This window comes from Varroa destructor, unplaced genomic scaffold, assembly GCF_002443255.2.
Source record: "Varroa destructor unplaced genomic scaffold, Vdes_3.0 BEIS01000004.1, whole genome shotgun sequence".
Lineage (NCBI taxonomy): Eukaryota > Metazoa > Arthropoda > Arachnida > Mesostigmata > Varroidae > Varroa > Varroa destructor.
The window spans coordinates 38,148,900-38,172,754 of NW_019211457.1; the positions used below are offsets into that span (position 1 = coordinate 38,148,900).

At 42.1% G+C, this 23,855-nt stretch overlaps 1 protein-coding gene and 1 long non-coding RNA gene across 15 annotated transcripts in view; one reads left to right on the forward strand and one right to left on the reverse strand.

Moving 5' to 3' along the window:
* LOC111250361 (uncharacterized) overlaps window positions 1-23,855 on the forward strand; it is a 243,429-nt gene that overhangs the window by 203,789 nt on the left and 15,785 nt on the right. Inside the window, exons 1-2 of one of the 7 annotated variants that reach the window (XM_022805495.2) lie at window positions 22,504-22,637; window positions 22,925-23,486. The exons of the other annotated variants lie outside the window; for them this stretch is intronic. Coding sequence (XP_022661230.1) covers window positions 23,471-23,486 — 16 coding nt within the window. The 5' untranslated portion in view covers window positions 22,504-22,637; window positions 22,925-23,470. Of the gene's footprint in view, window positions 1-22,503; window positions 22,638-22,924; window positions 23,487-23,855 lie in introns of those variants that run through there. 7 annotated transcript variants of the gene reach the window in all.
* LOC111250362 (uncharacterized) overlaps window positions 1-23,855 on the reverse strand; it is a 97,971-nt gene that overhangs the window by 63,113 nt on the left and 11,003 nt on the right. For 3 of the 8 annotated variants that reach the window (XR_015327546.1, XR_015327540.1, XR_015327533.1), the window contains one exon: window positions 12,506-12,935. This is a non-coding gene — a long non-coding RNA (uncharacterized LOC111250362). The other 5 variants (XR_015327526.1, XR_015327545.1, XR_015327542.1 and 2 more) reach the window with 5 other exon arrangements.

The window sequence follows — 23,855 nt, forward strand, 5'->3', positions numbered from 1 at the left end:
GACAAACTCTACCTTTTCGGTAAATTGCACAGGTTATCCTGTACAAATAATGGCAGTGGCGTACTACACGCGCTCACTGCATTTACATTGCTAACCTCGATGCCATTGCACAATTTAATTAAAATTAAGCTTTCTGAGTAACATGCTATCAAAGAGAAAGATTCCCTTCTGCCATTTTTTTTTCTATTTGTTAAAAATATTTTGAGCTTTCTTCTGGAGTTGTTGACGTCGGACATTTTTCTCAGACGGCTAGTACTGCTCTCAAAGCTGTTAACTATAACACCTGATAACTTTAATTTGCTATGCCATTTATACGCCCTATGCTCGTCGTTTCCTGTTTATAATATGACGTCATCGAATATTATCAGGCAACGTTAGGTCGTTTCGACAATAATGTGGTTAGGTTTGATTGAAATTACGAGGGACATGGTAATATTAGTGAAAGCGTCCAGGGAGTAGGCAGCCGGTCAATATAGCCAGCTGTGTATTTAAGAAAGTAAATATATGAATTTACAACCTGTTTATTGGCAACGGTAAACGACTAGAACGGTTCTTCAGAATTCTTCCATTGTTAACTTGAACTTACTATATGTCTTGCAGATTTGTTCAAAATCGACGAATATAGATCTAGGGCTTGCGACATTGCGTGCCCTTATATCTAAAAATGTATTACTAAGCTTTCTCTCGCTGAAGACTGGTGTCTGACAGAAATAGCAGTGGTGGTAAAATGATCCTAGTGGAGACAAATGTTTGTGTCAGCTCATCCTGATCCTTTTTACGTTGCCTTCTGCTGCTTTTGGTAAGTGCTTACCTAAGGATACAGTTCTCATCCCCACTGGACACACCGATGTTATTGCAGTCGAACGGCCGAACATCAAATACAAATTTAACCGTAAACGCTTTTATGTTCGTTTATATACGCTTATATAATATATATTATCGTTCGTTGCTGGTCATTCCGTATTGGTTTACCCCTTTAGCTGGCCATAACGCGGACGTTTGACCACCGGAGTAGAACTTGTCTCGGTGTGGTCGCCGTTGATTACGCCAACGTGATGCAGACTGATGATGACAACCAGAAGTCAAAAAAAACAACAGGGAAAAACAAAGCTGTCAAGAAAGAAGATGTTTGCCTCTAGTAGAGGGGAGGGGGGCGGGGAGAAAGCGATGAGTGGTATGGGAAATGAGTAAATTGTTTGGGTAAAAGTTCCGGCACTGCTAAGGCAATATAGGACCAAAACGGTGAGAGGATGCAATAGGCACTGGCGGGCAGCTATTTAGGTAAAGCAAATGGGCCGTTCTCTTCAGGGGCAAGGGGTAATTGGAATAAACTGGCTGCAACGAGCAGAAGGAAGAAAAGAGCAAGAACTACAGTTGGCAACGGATAGTGCTTTATCAGAATGCGATAGTTGCTCTATTTTCGGCAGTATCGTATGATTTGCTGTGTGTCTGAGCGCGCTGTGTTGGCCTTTAGCGCGACGAGTTATCCCAAACCGGTGCAACAAAACGCAAAATACACATATGGCTGGGAGTCTGCAACGTTTCGGAACCGCATTGTTGGCCACATTGACACTAGCCGATGTCCAGCTTACCAAAAGTACATGCACTGTTTTCCTTCGCTTGTCTAGCATCTCGCCTACCTGATTAGTATTACCCGATAGCAACTAAAATGATACACAAGAACGTATCTATCTAGCTAGAGCTAAATGAAGCCACTGTGTAAAGCTAATCGTAGCCCCTACCAGGATAGTTTTTATTATAACTATTACTATTATTATGACTATCGTTGTCGATATTATTGATGTAGTACCACTATATTTGACCAGGTAAAGGATTATACTATTAGGTAACGAAGTTTCTCTATACATGCACAAGTAGGGACGGCAAAAAATTCAGTACGTATACTGTGAAAAATGAGATTTTTTCCAAGTTTTCTAAAAATAAGCTGGTGTTCAGCAACAAGAAAGGGGCAGCAGTGTTTTTAGGTGTATGTCGTCACTGAGGTATTTAGTGGTCATTACATTGGTAGTATTCTGTTTTTGTTTTCGACGCGTGAAATTGTTTTTGTGTGAAACAGGAACACAATTGGCACTAAACAGCATTCGTGACGATGACTATTATTTGTTCAGGCGTAATTTTTAGCCTGAGCTGGCTTACAATGGGTGTATCGCTCAGTAGTCTTGATAGCCAACCAAAATCGGTTCGCTTTCGAAGCCGATATCCTTGTCATTATTCGACTAAACACGTGAACGTCGACGTCGCATTGTCAACGTGCGTATCAGCACTATTAGTTAGCATAATGCTCGGGGCAAATTTTCTCTTTTCCTGCCTAAAGCCTGCCCTAGAGGACCTAATCCAGTAAGAGCAATAGCAAAAGTAGAGCAGCTCATGGTAGGAAGGGAGGGAACTTGAAGCGACCTTTTACATTGCTCATAATGGCCTGAGCATGCTAGGCATTTTTCCCATTATTAAGATGTATTCTATCATTATTCGGTCCGAATAGAGTTTTCACCAACTCATACGTCCGATTGGTAGTAGTTGGAGATGTTTTTCTTTTGCATTGTATCGTATGGCCTCAATGAGTAACAAGCATATCGGTACTTCTTATTATTGCTATTCAGATACAAACATCTTTTCGCGAACAGTAAAGAGAGCTTGGCTCTACTCGAAAAGTAATAACACTGATTTAATGATACTAAAACTCTAGCCGAAGATAAAACTAGATTTTTTTAACTTTTATAGTATTTCGTTTATCTTTCGAAACGATTTGTTTCATATTATTACCGCTGTTGGCTGTTCTAGCAAAGGATTACATACTTCTCCTCAAAACAATATTAACAGTTTCAATTGAACCTACACAATCTTTATTGGACATCTTCTGCACCACGGTATAGCATGATGGCGTATATATACGTATATATATATATGAGCAAACGTCACGGCTCAAAGGCAGGCATGTTATTGCGATCTGTACTCTCTCGACATGTTCTGCCCATGTCGTTCTCTCAATATTTCTCAAACTCCCGCTATATATTTCGCCGCTAATGTCTATCGGTGGCTCAAATTGTTACTATCTATGATTTTACCTGCCTGAAACACACATACGTGCACAAAGCCAGCCTCGATCTTGCTTGCTGTGACGACTTCAGCGGCCGCCTTCGATCTCGGAGACGGGTGCATTTGTTGGTTGTTCTTAAAAAAAATAGGGAATCAGGAATGAACGCAACAACAGACACACTTATATTAAGATGTGTCCGAAATGGTGATCTTAACTGCGTGCCCTTGTATTCGCCATCGGCTACTTACTCTAACGTCTTTGTAGCAAATTGATCGATCTTTCCTATGTTCTCTAATCGTGTAACACACAAAAAAGGCAGGAGATGATGGCGCGTCATACATTTGCTACATGAGCTCTACAATTATGGTCGTGCCGGTAACATTAGCAGCATGTACGGCTAGCTTCGCTGGCAAACGCTAGCAGTTGACGCACGGCACCAGATGCCACTTTCGCTGCCTTCTCAACTCGTCGAACGAAAGGGAGCGAGTGAACGACACGCGATCAACCGGGTTACCTTCCATGTTTGAAGAAAGGTTCGTTCTTCTTTACGAACCTGGCAAGCGTAGCTTGCGTGGACAGTTGTGTTCAGCCCGAAAGACGAACATTTCCGTTCAACTGCATTTTCGCTTACAGTAACCGTTAGTTGTATTTAACTGCCGGTACGGTCGCAATCGAAGAGATATGAAAGAAATAAATTTGATGTCTCTACACCTTTCTCTTCCTACTGGTCGCATGCGTAAGACGAGTAAACGAATAGCCAGTTGTTGCCGTTGTTCTAATGGTGGGTACGACCATTCCATTAGTTATTATGTCGCAAAACATGACAAAACACGACGAGCGTCAACGGGAAAGAGGTTATTAGTACGGCTGCTTGTTGTTTTCCACCGAACGATGACAGCGAAATCGAGGGGCAGTACCGTATTGTTCCAGCGACGCTAGCGCTGCGTGTGTGTACAGTTATAGGAATAAGGCACATGGAAGAAAGAACGAAAGCTTCCTAACGTTTCCTACTAACGTGTTGCTTGCTAGAACGGCCCCGTAACGAAGACGTATCAAATTATATGAAAAGCAGCAGCTAAGCAACCGGGCTTGATGAACGATTTCCCGTATGTAACGCACAATGGCGGATGACCTGCCATATTCCCAGTGGATGCTGGCAAATCTCACCATTCCGTTCCTCTCGATTAGTTGTTCCTGCGCTAGCGACTAAGTTGGCGTAGGAACTTAATCCAAAAACTGAGGATTGTATCATAAGGCGGGATGCTTATGAAATTGTGAAAGAAACATGATAATCAACCGGAAACTATAGTTCCAATCTAAATTATCCAACTCCCGCAGTGTTTCATAGGGTCAATTGTGGAGAATCGATCAGCATGCAAAGTTACTTCAAAGCAGAGGGAAACACCTAGCGTAAGAAAACTGGACACGAATCCCTATACGTATATATATATATATATATACATATGTGTGTGTGTATGGCTATAAAAAGTTAAAATGAACGACGAATCTAGCACACGTATACATTTTCAATTTAGCTGTGATGTAAAAATATTTTTAAAAGTAAGTGTACATATTTTTTTACTCGAAACCATTTGCTGTATTTGCATTGAGGAACATCTCGGTAAATTACAGATAAAGCAGAAGACAAATGTGTCTTTGTGACTGGTTCAACTAGGAAATAAGGTTAATTCTCATCGAAATATGTTTTTCTACGCTTCTATTTAGTCCAGTAGTCATACAAACTCGCTTTAAATATAACATGTGCCCATTTTGGTTCAGACCTATCTTTCGGAGTGTGGTGAGGATAATTCGATTCTCTGAGCTGTATGCTTCTCTCAGCCTCGTTGACACATGCCTTATCGTTTTCATTCAAAGCTTTTATTACTACTGAAATTTTGATAATAAATATTAACGAAAAAAGTTTTTATTTCTTTTTTGGCTCATTCATATCAGTTTTCATGAACAAGGCAATGAATGATCTAAGCAGGTGTACAGGATAAGCAAACATTTCTCATATATGATACACATACGTTCGTGTGTACGTATAACGGTCTGCACGAGAAAAAATCATGCAACGAGAAGAAGAAGAAGAAGAAGAAGGAAAAGAAGTCATGAGCGGCGATGAAATTGCCCAAATGAGCCAAAACGATGACGATGACGACAAGCATCATAAACCCAAAAATGATGAAGAATATATATATATTCTGTAACTAGTAGCTGCAATAATCGTCATATTTTCGGTGTAGATCTCCCAGTACCGATTAGCGAGTCCTTCTCCCCTCGTTGTTCTCAGAAACAGCAGCAGACGCCACTTGGCTACTCACAGGAACGCGTCGACAGCAGCGACAAAACGGCGGCGGCGGCGGCGGCAGCTGCAGCAGCTATCTGTCGTCTGCATAATTTCAAACGATCAGAGACGTCCGGCCAAACGACACAAAGAATAACGTCTGAGTTGGGGGCCTGTGGCATGCTTACAATGCTGCCCACCCAAATGAAGCAAAAGAATTACCTCTGTTTTATCTGTCTGTATTATACGGGCGCTGTGATTACGTACTTTTTTTTGCGTTATTAGCACAACATTATCAAAAACCTACAGATTTAATTTCGTCCGCTTTTTCCATCTCTGGCTAGCTTACTTTTAGTATTCTAAGCAATTTCATTGTTCGATATTGGTTTCTAGAAAATCCGAAGTGTTAGGTGGTAATATAAAGTTCCAACACAAGAGTGGATTAACGTATTGGCTTATATACGTATCGATACGGATCCTGTCTGTATCTCTCAAACTGAATGAAACACCTCAACATTCACCACTAATCAAAGATAAGCACAGAAAATGGCCTTATGAAAGAACAATGATAAGTCTGCCTGTATGTGTGCGTATCGGCCGGATCAAAGAGCAGTTCCCATCACGAGCGTGCCCGGCTATACGGTGATGTTTCGCGCTTATCGGAGCCACAGTCGCGTCAGAAATGCGGTCGACTTCATCAGCGACGACAAAGCTATAAACAGAGTCGAATCGGTCTCAGAATAGTCTAGGCAACACAATTAATACCCGATGATAAAACTCATTATTACCGTTTTGCAATTTGACTGAGGTAAAATATTTACGACTTATTCATAGAGTTCGCTTTTTGCCACGGCCGCCGCGACTACTTGCCATTGTGTAAAGGTACACTGCGTCGGCATCGACGCTGGCCACCATTCCTTATAAGGGTGCCGAAGATTTATAATAGATAGACAGCGCCGCTGTATATCGGTGAAGGCAACAGCAACAAAAACATTAGCTGGCCATTTGTACGGCAATAGTTCTAGCCAAAAATAAATGATGAACGGGGAGGTATTAGCTACGTATTCGGCTTCGTGTGCTTCAATGAGAGGAAAAGCTTAGGTGTGGAGTTTTTAACGTTTGTTGTACGGCGCCATATCGTCACGGTAACCGCTGCGTTGTGACCTTGCCGCTTGGATAGAAAGAGATCTGTCTCTACGATGCTCCTACTTAGTGCCCAAGTGGGCTGTTTGTAACGTTTCCAAGTTTAGCGTACCCAACATATAAGGGTTCTGCCCTTATAGCGTTACAGTACAACAGCTGCTCTGCGACAGGCCGACGTCCAAGCGACGACACATCGGTAATTCGATGAATGGTAAAACTATTTAGATGCGTCGTCAATAAGCGACGTAATCGGTGCAGTCGTTGCTGCTGTTGTTTATTTGCTAGCAAAACTCGTGAATCGGGTCTGGAGTTACCACCGTCGCTCGACCGTTGATCTATGCGGGGTCGCTGCTCATCGATGACGGTCGCTGTTGGGTGCCAATTAGTCTGAATTTTGTTTGAAACTTGATTTAGACGTGCTACCAGGTGGATTTCAATGGCCAAGGCCCGACAGTATGAGCTCTAGCCAATGGCATGCAGCAGAAACTTGTTCCCCGCGAAGTTTGTTATTAACGAAAAATGAGCAGTGACCGAGGTTCGAAACTGAACCTGTACATCTTTTACAACACGCTATATATCGGTCTGTCTTTAAAGCGTTTAAACCGTCCATACACACTGTGGCTAGTAGTTTCTGCTTTAGTAAAATTCCAATACACTGCTGTCACTTGCAAAATGCGCGCTCCGGCGCTTTTTGAAGCTCTATTGTTATTTGGCGAAAATCAGATTTACCGCGAACAGTTCGACATTTCCCTCCTGCAGTGTTAAACCGATCCGTTCTTTCTCTCAGGACAACGATGACTGCGGCTAGGTTCGATGTATTGATGTACGTGTCGGCGCTGCGTCGCAGTTTGGTGGTCTTCATTCTGATAGTTGGCGATATATTCCATCGGTCGACAGGTTTTCCAGGTGGGCTGGCTCATCGAAAAGGAGTTACTTCAGCCAGATTTCCTATATAACAGCGGCTTATCGTTTTCAATGTCTTATTATTTCGCCGCATGTTAAATGGTCGATGCCTCATAAAGAGACTCATAAACGGTACAAGGAGCTATAAATAAACCGAAAAAAATTCTACTACAAGAGAAGAAAAATCATACTATAACGAGAGGGATATCATATTGATTGCCGATTGTTGCTATTATTATTACCTATCTGATTAGTTGAAGGACTGAGCCTTGTACGGCGGGGATAAACTGCGGGGCCTGCAATAAAATTACTAATACAGAAATAATTGATATTTGCAAGTTGTTGCGTAAAGAAATAGAACAACAGAGTAAATTCAAACCGTTTAATGATCCGACGAATGCAACACTCTGAATATAATTGATTAAAAAATGTATAGTCTATCAATAAAAAAATCAGTCGAAGTAAGCTGGAAATTTATTCTGCATCCGTATGCACAGTGATCGATACGACCAGTTGATAATATACCTCCAAAGCAATTTTTTCGACGATTTAGTTTGAATTAAAAGATATCTTATCCTGAATTCTGTTTCTTGTTTATCCATGATGAATAATAAACTGATCGTCGGACCCCTTTCCTGCAAAATATCTCCGTTGTAGCATGACGGCAGGTCACTCTGGCCCACAAAAGTACCTTTTCATCGCTTAACCCCAACGAATCTACAAAAGAAAGCATTTTCATCAAGGCTATATCCTATACGTGGGTCGAGCACCGGTTAATTTTTATCTTTCTAACAGCGAGTCCGCCGCAACCGTTCTTGTTAAAGAAGCTCATAGAGCATCGTATACCTTCGAGTCTACTGTATAATTTTTATTTTTTGGACACGAGCATAGTAATCGTGAAAAAAAAACAATTAGAAATTATCTATTTTCACAAATGATAATATTATTAATAGTAATAATAACCGGACCGCGGACCGCTGCACGCGTCTTTTGTTGAGTATGTGTAGGATAGAGATTTCAACAAGGGCAAATAACCGAAAGGCTATCAGATTAATCGAAATAGAGAAAATATTTAGTCTATAGCAGCGCTCTATCTCATAAATAAGCGTGAAATGTTTTATTGCAAAATATAAAAGGTTATAGGAAAACGACACGTAGTACGTTCGGAACGCAACGATCCAAACGTTCTTTAATGTGTTAATGCCCGCGTTTAAATGGGTATCTGGGGGTCCGAGATAAGGATAAGGCCTTTTTTTTTTGTAACAAATTTAGACGCTGCTTTCAAATGTTCATTTGGTTTTTGTTTATCAGAAAAACTAATCCAGACATCGGCACATCCGAGATCAAGGAATTATAACTTACACACTATAGGAAGGATAAACGCTTTATAATATATCGTAAAATGTTTTGGGAGGTGTCACTTTTACTCCTATTGAACGCAGAACATTTCTGTTTTGTCGCAGACTTGTGATTTTGTGAACAGGTCCGGCTGTAGCGCGTTGAGCTCTATTGCTCACAGTCTCCTAACAAGTACAAAGGGAACGCGGTCAGCTTCTAAGAGAAATACGAACAATATAGTTATTGTTTTGGATCGGTATCAATTCTAGAATATACGCGGCCTCGTATCCGAATGGCTGAAAGGGTGCAAATTTAATTTACCTTAACTTTCATAGGATTTCCCTGATTCTAGGGCTTGTACTAGCGAGCTATGCAAGAGAATCCATTTCGAAATCGTCTATTAATGCTTGATAAGGAGATAACAGCCACGCCCTCTAAATGCTTGAACAAATTTCTCGAGAAGTAGTTTTGTCGCTGGTTAATGGGGTGGGGGAGTGGTAAACCGGCGAGCTGACAGACACTGGCATCCACTGCAGAAGGCAGAAATCGAGACAAAAAAAAAAACTGTTTGTCTATTCTTTTGTCGCGTCTAGTTGCTAAATTCGAAAATGTCTGTAAAGTTAGTTTTAAACAGGTCGACGGGCGCGTCTAAACATTTCCAAAATTAAATCAACCGTAAAGAGAAGAGGTCCAATCAGCGGTTTTCCGTAAACGTCACACGACTCAGCGCAAACGCACAGGCCCCCTCAACTGTGCACCTATGGCCTGACAGGCGGAGCAAGATTTCGACTCCTAAATAGCGGAGCTCTTCTCGATGCAAGCGGCATAGTAGAGAAAGGCAATGAAGAACAAAACGGAAAATCCGTAGATGCGTTGACGGAACGAAGAACGCAGTCGTATGTTGCCAGCAACACCGGTAGTATTCTGGTGGTCATCTGAAGTCTTGTGTTCGTAGTAACGTTTTGTCCGGCTGCTTCGCTGCTGCGATTCATCCGATGAATAATGACAGTACATTAGCGAAGCACCCGATGAAGGTAATTGCCAAGCGACGATAACGGGAACAGTAACGCATTGCATTGACGTGTGCATCCCGAGGACAGATTAGGTTTTCTTTTGGTTAGTGATTTCGTTAAAAGCTTACAAAGCGTAGGTCGTGTGCTCGGCGCCATTCTGTCTTATCGATCAAGTCGAGTGGTTTCAATGTTGTTTTTGTGAATAAAGATGATTTCCATCGATACTTACGCTATAGCGCCCTTCGATCGAGCCCCAAAGCAACGTTCTTTCAGAGAGAGGGGAAAAAAGGAATCTTCAAGATCTATAAACGTACGGACCATAGCCGGCATCATTTCTTCATTCATAGCGCAGCAAGAAATAGTCATAAGTAGAACGTACCGGTTGAATTCCTTCAATACAATCCTACTACAACTTTTCAGTATGAAGTCATCTTATGACAGCTCATAAACCATTCATCAATGGCGAGCATTGCAAGGTCTCATTTGCAATGCTCGCCAGTTTGTCGCGGTTTTAATGACTGAAATCGATCTACCAAAAGTATACGCTTAGCCCTTTCATCCCGATGAAGAAATCTAACAAAAAGTTTGACGCAAGAAGCAGAATGGACTTCGAGGAAGTAGAATCGCCATACAGTCACTTTCTGGAGGTTAGCTGGGGCTGTAGCCCAGTTCCCATCTGGTGCCCTGTTCGAGTATGTTCTCTATTCACGGAGTGGCCATAAAGCGCGGGTCGTTTCTGATCGCATACAACACGGTGGCGACGGGAGCTCATTTTTGTCTGACACTACCAGAGTCGTCAAAGTCGTCCGCTTCACTATATCGTCTGACTAGATAGTGTGATAATCAGACCTTGGATCAGATCGTTCACGCTTGTAAATCGGCGCAAATTAGCACCGCACTATATCGTCTTTCAGTACAGTACAACGTACTATTAACAAATTAATGTTTCGTCCGGTACGGGCATTAAGCGTTGTTGAGACGGGGTAACGCACTACTATGACTAGGTTGAATGTGATGGATAATGCTTTTGCAACTGGGTGCAGTTGAGTGCACAGAATATAATAGGAGTACTTTGAGAAAAGGACGATATCGCTTCTACTAAGCCTGCTTAAATATAAAGTAATAGCTTAATGATGTGGACTTCCATACAGGGATTTTGTGTGGCAGACTCAACACGATCTCTCATTAAGATAACGCATCGGCGCTTTTGCTGCGCCCGTTTCTGCGTGGCTCCGTAGACGAGAAGCCACCCGGGGGCCAGAACACCGCCACGCTGATCATCATTCTATGGGGATCCGTCTTGCGCTGCACGCTTTAACTCAAATGTTAGTGTAAGCTGGACTTAGGATAGATGGTTGTTAACGATTGTTCCAACAATCACCAGCCTGAGCTCAGATGGGCAGCGTCAATATGCGAAGAGAGGGCCAACGAGTGCGTAAAAAACCTTCTTGCCCCATTTGAGTTTACCGCGCTGAATCGCTCTGCTCAGTGGTGGACATCGGATCGAACGAACACCTTAATCATAGTCAGAAGAAGCCGAGTTCGCAGCATTCATTACAAATTCAGAGATAAACTATTTTTTAGCTCGCTTTTCAGGCGCCTTACGTAAGCAACAATAGAAGCATACAACCAGCCGTCCTTCTAGACTTCCGTTATTGCTGGAAACGGAATTGAAGGTAGCTGATTAACAAAACTGACTTTTTACTAAATCTGCTGCCGTAGTAGATGAAGTAGTTGCTCTTTCTATAGCGACTGGCCACTGAAAGACTTCGCTAGTGGAACGCACAACGGCGCAGTCCATGTAATCAGTGATTATATTATTAACGTGAGAGGTATTGTATTGTATTGCGTATGATAGATATACGTGCTAGACGTTAGACAGATAGACACGATTCTATTATTATTTTTCTATATATATATATATAGTAGACATATTGAAGTGAATCGCAAAGCTTTATGTACAGTTGTTGTACGTTACAAAAAAAACCTTCCAGTTTATCAAAATAGTGCAGCTGATATTCCACTGTTATTTTTCCTTTTGGTACATTCAAGGCTATCGGCCGTCTTCTAGGGCTAGGTTCAAGCACCTCCAAGTGAATGGCCATCGTCTCAATATAATCATATTAAACGATGATATAGCTAGCACCTCTGGTTACGAAGAATCAGCTTTTTTACAAAGGTGGGGGCATGGCATGGGTGGCTAATTCGCATTACTTCAAGTACGTTGCCCCGTCTAGTTACGTTTCTAACGAGGACAAGTTCTTGATGCTATATCTATAAAAAAGAAAAAAAAACCATTCGGACGACTTGTTCATAGACGAAAAATAGTTAAAAATGCTACAGAAGAGAAATCTGTTTCCCGAGTTACTTGTGTCAAGTTTGTTGAATGATTGATCTATTCATAATTGTAGTCACCGTGTGAAGAGCGCGCAAAGAAAAGTAAAGAGTGGTTGTGAGAAGTATACGGCCAAAGTTCCCAGTATCAGATAGATACTATTGTGTTCTATAAATCGAGTAAAAATAGTCTATCAACAACATTTGACAGATACCAGCATTGAAATGGGCACAATTCAGATAAAAAGCATTTGAATGAAGAATACTGGTTTAATGGGCCAATCAGTACACCTGTCGTTTCTGGAACTTAGCCGCATTTTCTTTCCAAGTTCCTATTCAGGTTGGGTGGTCGTAGTACCTGAAATCTGTTCGCCCACAACTTTGACGACTCTACACATTGTTTAAGAGTATCTGTTTCGAAGTTTTTACCTCTCAAATGTGGTAGTATCTGTTCACTGTATTGTTTCCGCATCGCGCGTCTCTTGAAACATATCGGCGGAGGCTTGAATCGCAGTCAGTCCACGAACCTTTAGATACTTCGAACTTCACGTGCTGAATATCAGTGTCTGCCCCAATATCCATTCTTCGTGTTTTACGTCCGGCTCCTAAGCCGTTACGAATTGCGAATAAGACGACCGACTTTAGCATGAAGTAAAATGTGACCGTGCCTGAATTCGAACCATGACCATTGCTTGACAGAGATATTGGTGCTATCATGCACCATCATGTACTCGCGTTATTCAACGCGGTATATTTTACATGTGCCCTGCCAAAAGTTCGAAGGCAGATACGTTATCGACGCGAGAGTTTCACTTTTTCTTCTGACAACATCGGAGTGAACTTCATCAGTGCGGACAATCTGTTTGGTAAAAAGAAAAAAGAAGAAAAATATCTTAGTAGATTGCTGTTTGTAGATTGTAGAAAGTAATGACAAGTCACCATTATGTTTTGAGGAACTTAACCCCACGAACCGCTGAAATGTCGTCTGCGCTGTCTCAAATCGTTCTACCCTGTTTAAGAAGCTAGATATCGTTAGTGGTTTCAAACTTTTCAATGTGACGTACGAACATACGTTTCATGTGAAATAGTTAAAAAAAAGTAAAAATTACGCCATAAATAATTAAAATCTGACAAATATTCAGATGTTGAGTAGGCAGCGATGTTTGGAAGGGTAACGTTTTTACGACCGTGGCCATTGAAATAGCTAACAGCTATTGAAGGTAGATAGAGTTTAAGAACTGGCAAAATATAACTGGCCAGCACTAGCTGATAAAACAGAAGTTTTTTGGATGATTTTATCTAGTCTGAAAACAATTTTGCGCAATTACGCTAATTTTATTTGGAAGGCAAACAGGCGACAAGATAGCAGTATCACCCTATGCATTCCAAGCTAATCCGAGTTTTGCATCATACCGCTTTTCGTAACCACGTGGTCTGTTTTTTTAGTTGTATTCATTTGAATCATTCTGATTTAGTAGAATACCCTAGCTTTCAGTGCCCACAACATCGCACGACCGGAACTTCGTGTAACTTACATGTTCAACTACGAGCCCACACGCTATAATGGACCATAAGGTCCGCTACAACCTGTGTAATGCGTCTACGAGCCACGGTGGTTGATCTCGATCAATATTTGTTTCTTGACAGTTAGCAGGCCGGCCAATGAAATCCCCAGCGCGAAGAATGTTGCGGCGCTTATTTTTAACGATATGGTCAAAACTGGCTTTTGACGCAGCGTCCTATCTGTAGGTATTCTGCCTTCACACTATTTATCTCCGTCCAGTTGGTGTCCTCCCGATGCGTGTTACTGTCATTTCGATAGCGATATTCACAAGCTAGTACTATATTACCAATTTTATAGTTCTAGCCGGAATTTAGGTAGATTCCGTCATCTCTGTCCTATCATGATCATAGCGTCATCTCGTTTGAAGCGACGTCTTATCGAAAGTTACCCAGAAGTTACGAGGGGTGTTGCACTCTGCAGAACTACGAAAGTTAGTTATTTATTGACATCAATGTGCATTCGATAGATTCCTAAGGTGTCAGACAAAGAAATATGACTTTATTCTATGGATGACGGCCGTTATTATCGTTGCACATAGGCTCACTGCTGTTCGGAACAGCTAGCTATAATTCATAAAGGCCTTACACATATAATGTGAGATGAGTGTCTTTTACTATCCCCGTTCGACACCCTATGTCTTTGGTCACATTATTATGAGCTTAGTAGCCGCTGCTAGCTGCAGAGCTTCTATGGTGTCTGACGCCTTTTTGTTTGTTGGCCTGCTGTCACTCGATCACTGGCTGTCCTTCTATATGCCATCGATGATCTATACCCCACAAACGGTTAGAGAGTTACTCCTTATGTCATCCAACTGTTACTCAGCGGCCGAATAAGCTATATTCGAGACCGGACCGCTCCTGCTGGTCGCTGGTGCCTTACTGAACGTTGCTATGGCCTGATACGGTCGTTGTTGGGTGTTCGAGGCATTATGATGTCGATGTTAGCATGCAAGAGTGTCACTACCGTCGCCGCTGCACAATATCAATATTATTTGGATGTTTTCGTCTAGCCGTCTGACACAGATCCTCTTCGCTTCTTCTTTTGTTCATGAGGTAACCCGCGATTTTTTTGACACACCGCGCGACCACGATCACGGCTGAAGCGGCCATGGATAGGACATGGCGCCGGCCAGGCGAAAACGATATCGACTCTGTAGCGTGGTACTTTTCTTCTATAGTCGATGTTGACGTTGTTCATGTGCGAGCAAATGATGTACCCGTATATAGTATTGCTATGGCACGCAGTAGCCACGGTGTGGTACCAATTTATACCACTCGAGAAATTTCTAGTGTTGCAACATTGGCCAATATAGTTGGTTCCTAGGGGGTATAATATCGGCTGCAGCGTTTCTCGAGGCTAGATAAATGCTTCGATAGGCGTCTCAACCCTTAAGGCGACGGCTCGCGCATTGTCAATTGTTTTCTGTATCAGATTTAGCGCATTATTTATCATAGCCAATTCTACTACATAATACATCCATTTTTTCTGCTACGAAGTATTAGCGTAACGATTCTTCCAGGACATCGGTCAGGTCACCTGAATCGACAACAATTTCTGAGGGTTTCGACGCAAATCAATGGCGTTGCTATTCCGACGAAAGTCGATAATGAATGATGTATCGTTGACATATGGTCATTTTCATCCGTTATACTTTAATACTTCGAAAAGCTCAGACTCGTCTTAATTGATTGCCTACATTTTCATACAGGAGGATCACCTGCTGCTTTATCTATTGATTGGCCCACATACCTGTTACTGCGGGACGCCTGTTTAACACTATCCACATCAATTTTTTAACGACAATAAAAGCGATTTTTTCCTCTTGTGGTAAAACTGCAGAGTTGAAAGCGATGCTGTAATAGGTTTGTTTCATTTTTTTTCCTGCCATGAAGGCGTGAAGCCTTCATGGCAGGAAAGTCAAGAAACCGTTTATCTCCACGGACTTCACGGATTACAACACAATTGGGTCTCCTTAGCTTTGGAAGTGTCGTAGCCCGCATGCTAACGGGGAAGCCGCTCAATTCCATTGACCTTCGGGAAATGTAACCTTCTCTGAATCTAGTCGGCAGTAAACAAATCTACTTGACGCCACCACGTTGGATTACGTTGCGTAGATTATTCGATTGCAACACCGACATTTTCCAATTTCCTACACAATTCAAAGCTGTTCATTTGATCGTGAGGGTGCTTCCGCCGGCCGTAAACAGGCGTCTGCATAGTAGTTCTCTACGAGAATATAACCTACTAGCGGCATCGTAGTAACAGGCTCTAGGAAACCCCCGAAGCGAATCGTATGCATATTAGCTCACTAGACATATTATAAGGCCCATTAAGCGTACCGTTTGCCTCTGATTCGTATATCACGAACGCAGACGAACATCATTTTTCTAACGATGTTAGTATTTGCTCGTGAAATAAGTCAAGTAACGCATAAAGAGAGCTGAACTTCAATCGTCCATCTTTGCACAGACCGCGCTCTTCTCATGTCCTGATAACACGTGTCCCTTTAACGATGACAGTTAACAGGCAACAGACCAGATAAGGACGATTCAAGTTAGTAAGTTTAGCTGCCGGCAGTTCAACGTCAAATGTAGGCTTTCGTTTCGAGGATCGAGCGATTGACTATCGGAACCAGCACGAGTAGTAGAACAGACAATTTTAATTCCTCACTTCGTCCTTATTTCGGCCATTTGTCATTCCCAAATTCTTCTACTTGTGTTCTGTGAGCTCACGACAAGCATGGGGGAACAAGCAAGATACGAAATGAGTCAAAGATGTATTTAGTCAACCTTATTCTTTCTGGAAAATTAGTCGCTTTATCATCGATACGTTTCGTTCCCGTTCGTTTCATCCTGCTTGTCATGTCTGCGATGAACGATGGCGCCAACGCGATAGATACAGGATACCACTAATTAGAGCTCCTGCGTCACTCGACAAAGGGTTAAGTTGACATTCGAAGGGAGAGCTCGAATCATCAATAAATTACATATATTTTATCCTCCTTTTTCTCTCTCATCTGCTTGGACAAAGCAGATGGTTGAGATTTTCTACGAATGATGATGCTTACTGGACGAGGCTGGCAAAAAGCGCATCTACGAGGTGGGTAACCGGTGGGCCACCTAAAGCGACAATCGACGTGCTGACGATATCCGTTTTGGCTGTTGTTTTAGCAGGACAAAAATGAAAATTCCCGAAATTCAACAGTGTTTCTATATCTGAGCCGGCCAAGAGATATTTATCGGACATTCAACATTAATATTTGTCAATCGAATGATACAAAAGTTATATAACTGGCCAAATCGTGTGGCCTACTTAAAGTGACTGTTGTTGGAATGTACATAGCCGTCAAGATATTTCCAGACTAACTAGAATATATTGTATTCGTGCTCTAAGTATATTATACGTTCCAGTCATATTATATAGTCGGATCATTTGTCAGGTATCCTACCTCTTGCGTGTTCTATTTCTCACTGACAACGAACAATCATCATGATGTGATCTCCATGGCGCTTCTAAGCACGTACCGCTAGCGACAATTACAACGAAATCCAAAAACGAACGTCTAATGAAACTGATTAAGAAGAGCGCGCTTATAGCTCCAGTTGGTGTGCACGTCCCTATGCACAGCATTGCAGATTACGATAAATACAGTGAAAATCATCGTAATATCTGTTTACCCATTATTAAGTTTACTACTGCTGCTGCTGCTGCTGCTGCCGCCGCCGCCGCCGCCGCCGCCGCCATTGCGGCAACAGCCACCGCCACCGCCACAGTCGCCGATCCACAGGGTGAATGACACAGATAGATGAAACAGCAATAGTTGAAGTAATAGCAAAAAAATCCGTCTTTGCGTTGAGGCCAGAATCCAATTCTTCGTCATCATCGCCTTCCCCCTTTCCGTTTTTCGTGTCAAACACACACGTACACACACACGCTCACAAATATGCACACACAGAAACACTCATTTAGACGCATCGCACCGCCGATCATTAAAGGATTGCGTCTTTTACTGCCTTCTCCGTTATCACTGTTTTTGAAGTGGTCGTAGCTGCTTACGGGGTCGCCGTAACTGTGTTACGCCATTACAGACTATGAGCACCGCATGTCGGCTGCGGCTACCGCTGATGCACGGCTACTCATCAAACTTCATAAGCTTCGCTAGACTAATGAACACACAACGAACAAAAGTCAGCGGTAAGCTATCTTGCCAAGCTGCTGTTTTCTAATAATGAGAGGAAGGGCGCGAGGGAAGCTATCCTATTTCTTCTTATTTTCGTTTCTTCGTCTCTCTGCTTATGATAATGATGACGAGGACGATGGGAAACATCTAGATGTTCTTCTTCTGGATGATAATATCTTAGCGATGATTATCCTATCGATAACAAGGGCATTGGTCATAATCATGATAATGTTTTGTTTCGTAACAGATTTGATTACGGTGACAAACTGGCGGACTGAAGTGACTAGAGTCAGCGATAGCAGTACCGCAGCTACTTATTTTTTAGAAAGTTAGAAAGTTTCCTCGAAGACCACAGCGCTACGGAGATTGATCGAAACTGGGCGAATACATCATGCAAGTCAGCAAAAACTGGCATTTTACGGATATTGTGTAACAGAATTATAGCCTTAGTAAATATTAAAAATGCAGAAACTGAGTAAAAAATGAGTTCCTCGTAAATTGAAAATGCGTGTGCTGGGTTCCTTGTGGAACTTTAATTAACAAAGAAACCATAGTAGTTGAAGCATACGATTGTCATAAACGATGCAAGGTTCAATCGTTGCAAACAACTGAAGGACGACCAGGCGAGGGAATGGCATTGCTCTGGAGAAGAATCGAACTCGAAGCAGTAACGAGTTAATTCGGACGTGAAGTAGTAGATTGCATTGGGCAATAGGGGCCTCTGCTACTGATGGCTACTCGATGAAAATTAATAAATGAATCCAATCCGCCATCTTAACTTTCCCAAGAAACACGTGGATCGTTCGTGTGGCAGTCGAAGCCGCGCAATCTTGCTATGTAATGAAAACGTCGGATCTCAACATTTTGCCTTATTTCTTTCTGGATCGAGCGTAGGATTATCCAACGTTGGCTTTAATCGGCTGATTCGTCCCATCTCGGAACCCGAGGTCCGTTTGATCTCAGGGCTTTCCATGACCTAGAAAGAACAACTGATGACAGGTATAGTCCACGATCGATTTGTCTCGAGAAAACGTAAATAGAGAAATTACATACGAGAAGTAAGACAGAGAACCTTTGACTGACATTAAAAAATCATCATTATTACTTAAATAGTTTGAGAGCTGTTCAGTTTTAAAGTGTAGCCTATTCGTTTGTAACAGCCCTATATATATATATATATATATATATATATATATAGCAGCAAATATGGCGATCGTCTCGGCTTTTATAAGTGGCATTGGATCAGCTTAGCACCCTTGTATTGTGGCTTCACTATGGCCGTACGTGGGTGTTTGTTAACAAACTTAAAAAATACTTATAAAAATACAGAGCGAAATGGAAGCCGGTAGTGAAACCTTGCCTTGGAAACGCTAAGGAAACGCTACAAAGATATGAAGAAAGCATTGTTTGCAGATGAAACTGCTTATAGTCTGGATTTGAAGTCAACATGTACATCAGATTCCAGCTTGTCGATCTACTGTGGTATAGCATAAATTTCAGTCCTGATTGAATAATTATGGTTATTTCTAGTAGTCATAAGAGCTGTGTTTCCAGATCACACGCAATCACGTGGTACTAACTAGGCCAACTCTTGTCCACTCTTCCTTCATGCACTCACGCATAACCCCAACAGGCGTTACGCATAGCAAGTGACGCAATGGTCGGCCACGAAGACCGCCCACAATAAGAACGTACTTGCCGTGCTGTCTCTGCGTACATTTCATGCCTCCCCATGTGTTCGTCTCCCCTGTACGTGTTCTATACGTACGAAGATATATGTAAAGCGTAAGCAAACGTGCTTCCATCACGCACTAGCCACGTCTCTATTGTTGATTTTCATATGTCATAGTCTAATTGACGCTTGTTAAAATTATTGCAGTAATTACGATGATGATGTGATTAGCTTAATCGTTCCCATCTGCCACTCGATTGGTGGCCTGCCAGACACTTTTTTCGCTAACCAGATGACTTCACTCGGCCAGTTGAAGTCCGATCATCGACGTCATTTATAACGTCGGAATCTATTAATTAGGTCGTAATGAAATAATACAAGAAACGTCAAAATGAGGGAGCGATAACAGCAATAGTAATAGCCCACTGCGATAGGATAAACCACTTCGGAAAGGTAAAATTCAAAAGCTTTACCATCTACTGCTTCGGTTTTCTTGCGGTAGTGCTTCGATGAAAATAATGATTGTAGGTGGCAGACGTACAAGTTAAATGACGCCGTAACGCAGTTATCCATTTGCACGCTTAAAGACGATAATAAGCGTTTCTTAGAGATCAGTAGCATTGCACCACAGTCTCTTATAAACGCCTAAACGGCGGCGGGGGGGGGGGGGGATCATTGTAGCGGTAACTTAAACAGTGGAGTTTTGATCCTAGAGTGGAAACAATCTAGATGATGCTGACAGAAATTTTCTACCGCTTGGCAACGCTGCTAATAATAATGTTGGGCAACCATATAGATGGCAACTTTTCAAGCATGGCGTTGTGATGTGGTACGCTGACGCAACAAAATACTATTTTTATACTCAGATACGAACGTTTTTATTTCTCTGCCCACAGAAACATAACACTCTGATTAAGCATAATTTTTTACGAAGAAAACGACGTTTTTTATGCAAATTAGTGTTATTAAGAGTGTATCTACTATATATATGTGGAAGCTCTCACACATCTAAAATAAGAACCCGTGTTTTTTAATATAATGGCGTGCATACACCAGTTTTAGAGTCGGATTTTATTCTCGATCATCCGAACCTCCCCGATTGAATAGCATATTCTAAGCTGTCCTCCGTCACCTCTGGTTGAATACCGAGCAATTCAAAAGCTCTAAAAGGTCAATCAATTATAGCTAATGGGCCTTTCTGGCCTGTTTTTGTTAGAATATAGTCAAAAGGATAAAATTCATTTTCAAGATCTTTTTCGATGATGGGGAACGAACCGTGTAGTCGTAACAACGATATTGATAAAAAAAAAAAAAGTACGAGTATCTGAATTATTCAGATATGTTTCGTATCTTTATTTGTACGACCCTTTTCTGACCTGCATTCGTGTATCCCTCATCTGTTCTGTTCTGATCTGATCTGGCCGCTCATTTATCTCTCAGCCGGATCGTCTTCTCAGTTAATGAATAAGTTCACATTCTATCGTCCCGTCTTCAAATTGGTTCGATCGAGCAATCGGCGGGCATCGTGCACGCGTGCATATTTGATTGTCAAACGGTTTTGCAATTTCAGCATAGCTGAGGAAAACGCTTCCGTACAAGAGGATAACCTCCTACAGAACATCGGACTGCCACTTCCATGCCACTATCCAGAGGCCTGGATAAGGTTCGCTGGTTCGAGCTCTCCTTATTCAACTATCGTACGCAGATGGCAGCAGCGGCAATTGCTTTGCGTCAACGGTAACGCTTTTCCTGGGCGTCGTCACTGTTGACACTAAATATTTTTGTCAGTGATGAATACCGCTATCGTTGCCTTCACTGGTGCAGTGTACGCGTCGCTGAGTGTCACGTCACTGAACAACTTGACGCGATACCACATTTGTTACCACGTAGTTGTTCGATGAACGTACGTTACTTGCCAATTTTTGATTGGGTTTGGCCTCTTTCAAATTACTTTTTCTTTGCCTATTTATGTACATTCTCCTCTTTGGCATCTCCGATACATTTTTTTTTTTGTTTCATAACTAAATAAGACATGAAAAGGGCCAGAAAACGTAAAGAGTGAGGGGTGGCGAAGGGAAAGGGGTAGTTGCTGAGCAAATCAGGAAGTCGGGGAAAGGGGATGAATCAGAAAAATGTCAATTGATTTTTGATATCAGATAGCTGTGTGGTCGATTTTTTTGTTACTCTATGTCTACTATAGGATACTGCCAGCTGTACTGATGGCTATACAATTTAGGGTTAGTGAAAAATCAATGTTTGCTGGAATCAGATGGCCCATTTATCTCGGTTTAATACCGTTAATCGTTGTAGTAGTTATATTCGTCTAGGGCAAACCTCGTGGTCGTAGCCATTAAAGAACGACATCCTTAAATGTAAATCTTGAATCTAGATCTCGACTGCAAGGCGTTCGATATCGCATCGTAAGCCGATCTCATTCTCGTAAGAGTCTGACCGTGCCAGCCAGTCGGCAGAACCATTGTCTCGTTCTTCGTAGAGCTCAACATGTTGTCGTAATACTGTTCACTTTTTTTTTTTTTTTTTAGTTATTTTTGTTGATTGACCCAGAAAGTAACGTTGAGTGCCCATCGACTAGTCTAAACAACAGCAATAGTGGTGATAGCCCTGGTCGTAATCGCAGATAAATATCGCATGGTTGTTCCAGCATTCATAGCACTACAGAAACATTTAAAGCGAATCAGTTTCAGCTTGTCGCTGGTTTCATGACGCCATGTCAGCAGCAATCCTTCAACTGCTCTGTGTTCACTTGTTATCTAATATCTGCGAACTTGGCTTACTGGTAGCTTGTCTTCAACGTTAGTCAGATTTTCCGTTTTGTCTACTGCTACGTCATTGCATTCTCTCTCTGCTGTTTGTTTTGCTGTTGCAGATGATCGTAGCGGGCAATTAAAGAGTATCTTTCTACCCGCTGCGGTCACTGCTTAGCAGACGCCCCGTTAGGCGCCGTTGAGCACCTATTGACAAAGACGAACTCAAAGCGCGCACTTCCTTTTCGTATCGCGCGACGAACGCGCCCTACTGTTTTTGGGTTATTTTTGTTGGCTTCCCGCTTTGTGTTGCCGTCAAAAATGTCCAGGTGACAGACCGGCGGACACGAGCAATGGACCGCAATAGCAGGCCTAGAAATGTAGCTATGTCTCCGATTGTTGTAGGATAGAGCGTAGTTTATTAACTGTCACTAGAACACATTTTCCCGCTCTAGCCCGTTGTGATTATAACTCCGGAGATTCTTGTCAAATTAACTTCGCCTGTAATTGGCATTGTATTTGAGCAGTGAACTAGTGGTTTTATTTGGCTGTACTTGTCGCAGCTACGTTGTTTCGTTCTCGACATATTCCAGGCGGTACATTTCGAGTGTTACATGACGGTCTTAGTGTACCAAATTAATGTTTCTTTGTTGTTTTGCTACTTTAGCCGACGCTTTTGTTTGAAATTTCCGCTGTGGCGGGTCAACCTGCGAAGTGTGACGGCTTATCCTCTCCGGTAAACTGCATTTCGTTCTACTACTGTCGAAATGCACTATGTGTCCTACTGCCCGTCCTGCCTGTCCATAGCACTTCTGCGTTTGTTTACCGCGAGCGCGAGCGAGAGGAGGGGAACGAGACAGAAAGGGGGATAGCGAATGACGCGGAAGAGATGATTTTTGTCGATTTCTTCCAGCAGCAGCAGCAGCAGCAGTATGATCAACCCCTGCAGGAAGCATCTCTGTTTCTAAACAGCTTTAGCGTCTCGGCACGTTTACTGCTGGCGCGAAACGGTCAAATCGAGATGACCGAACGGCTAGCTCGAGATCTCCAATCATTTGAGTACCCGCCTTTGGATAACTAATTTAACAGTTGTTGTTGGTCTAACCAGTTTTCGTTCGTACCTCTATGCGTCTTGACGGCCCAGTCAAATGGCTGTGTACGCGTTCAAATTCTTCGAAGACATTTCGTACTTCTACAGAATACGGAGGCTACTATGAACACGCTAAGAGGCACGTATAGGAAAAAGACGGAGTGCGCGAAAGAAAAAAAAAAACAAATAATCGTCAGTAGAAAAATAGTTGTCCATCTCTTTAACGATACCAATACGTGTATTTTACCAGTGACTTGTTCCGTAGCTGCATTGCTTCCTGTTCGTTTCCCACAGACTATTAAACATCTTTTTCTTCTTAAAATTTTTTATTCCGTTTGTGGCCGCAACTTATTTGTGTTTATTGACACAGATTTAAGAACAGTTCATGTAAAACAGGCATTGATTTTTCGGAGACTATTTTTTAGTAAAGATTAGCCAGATAAACGTTTAGGCACGAGTTTGTTATTTGCTAAATATGTTTTATCTGTAGTTATTGCAAGTTTAGAAA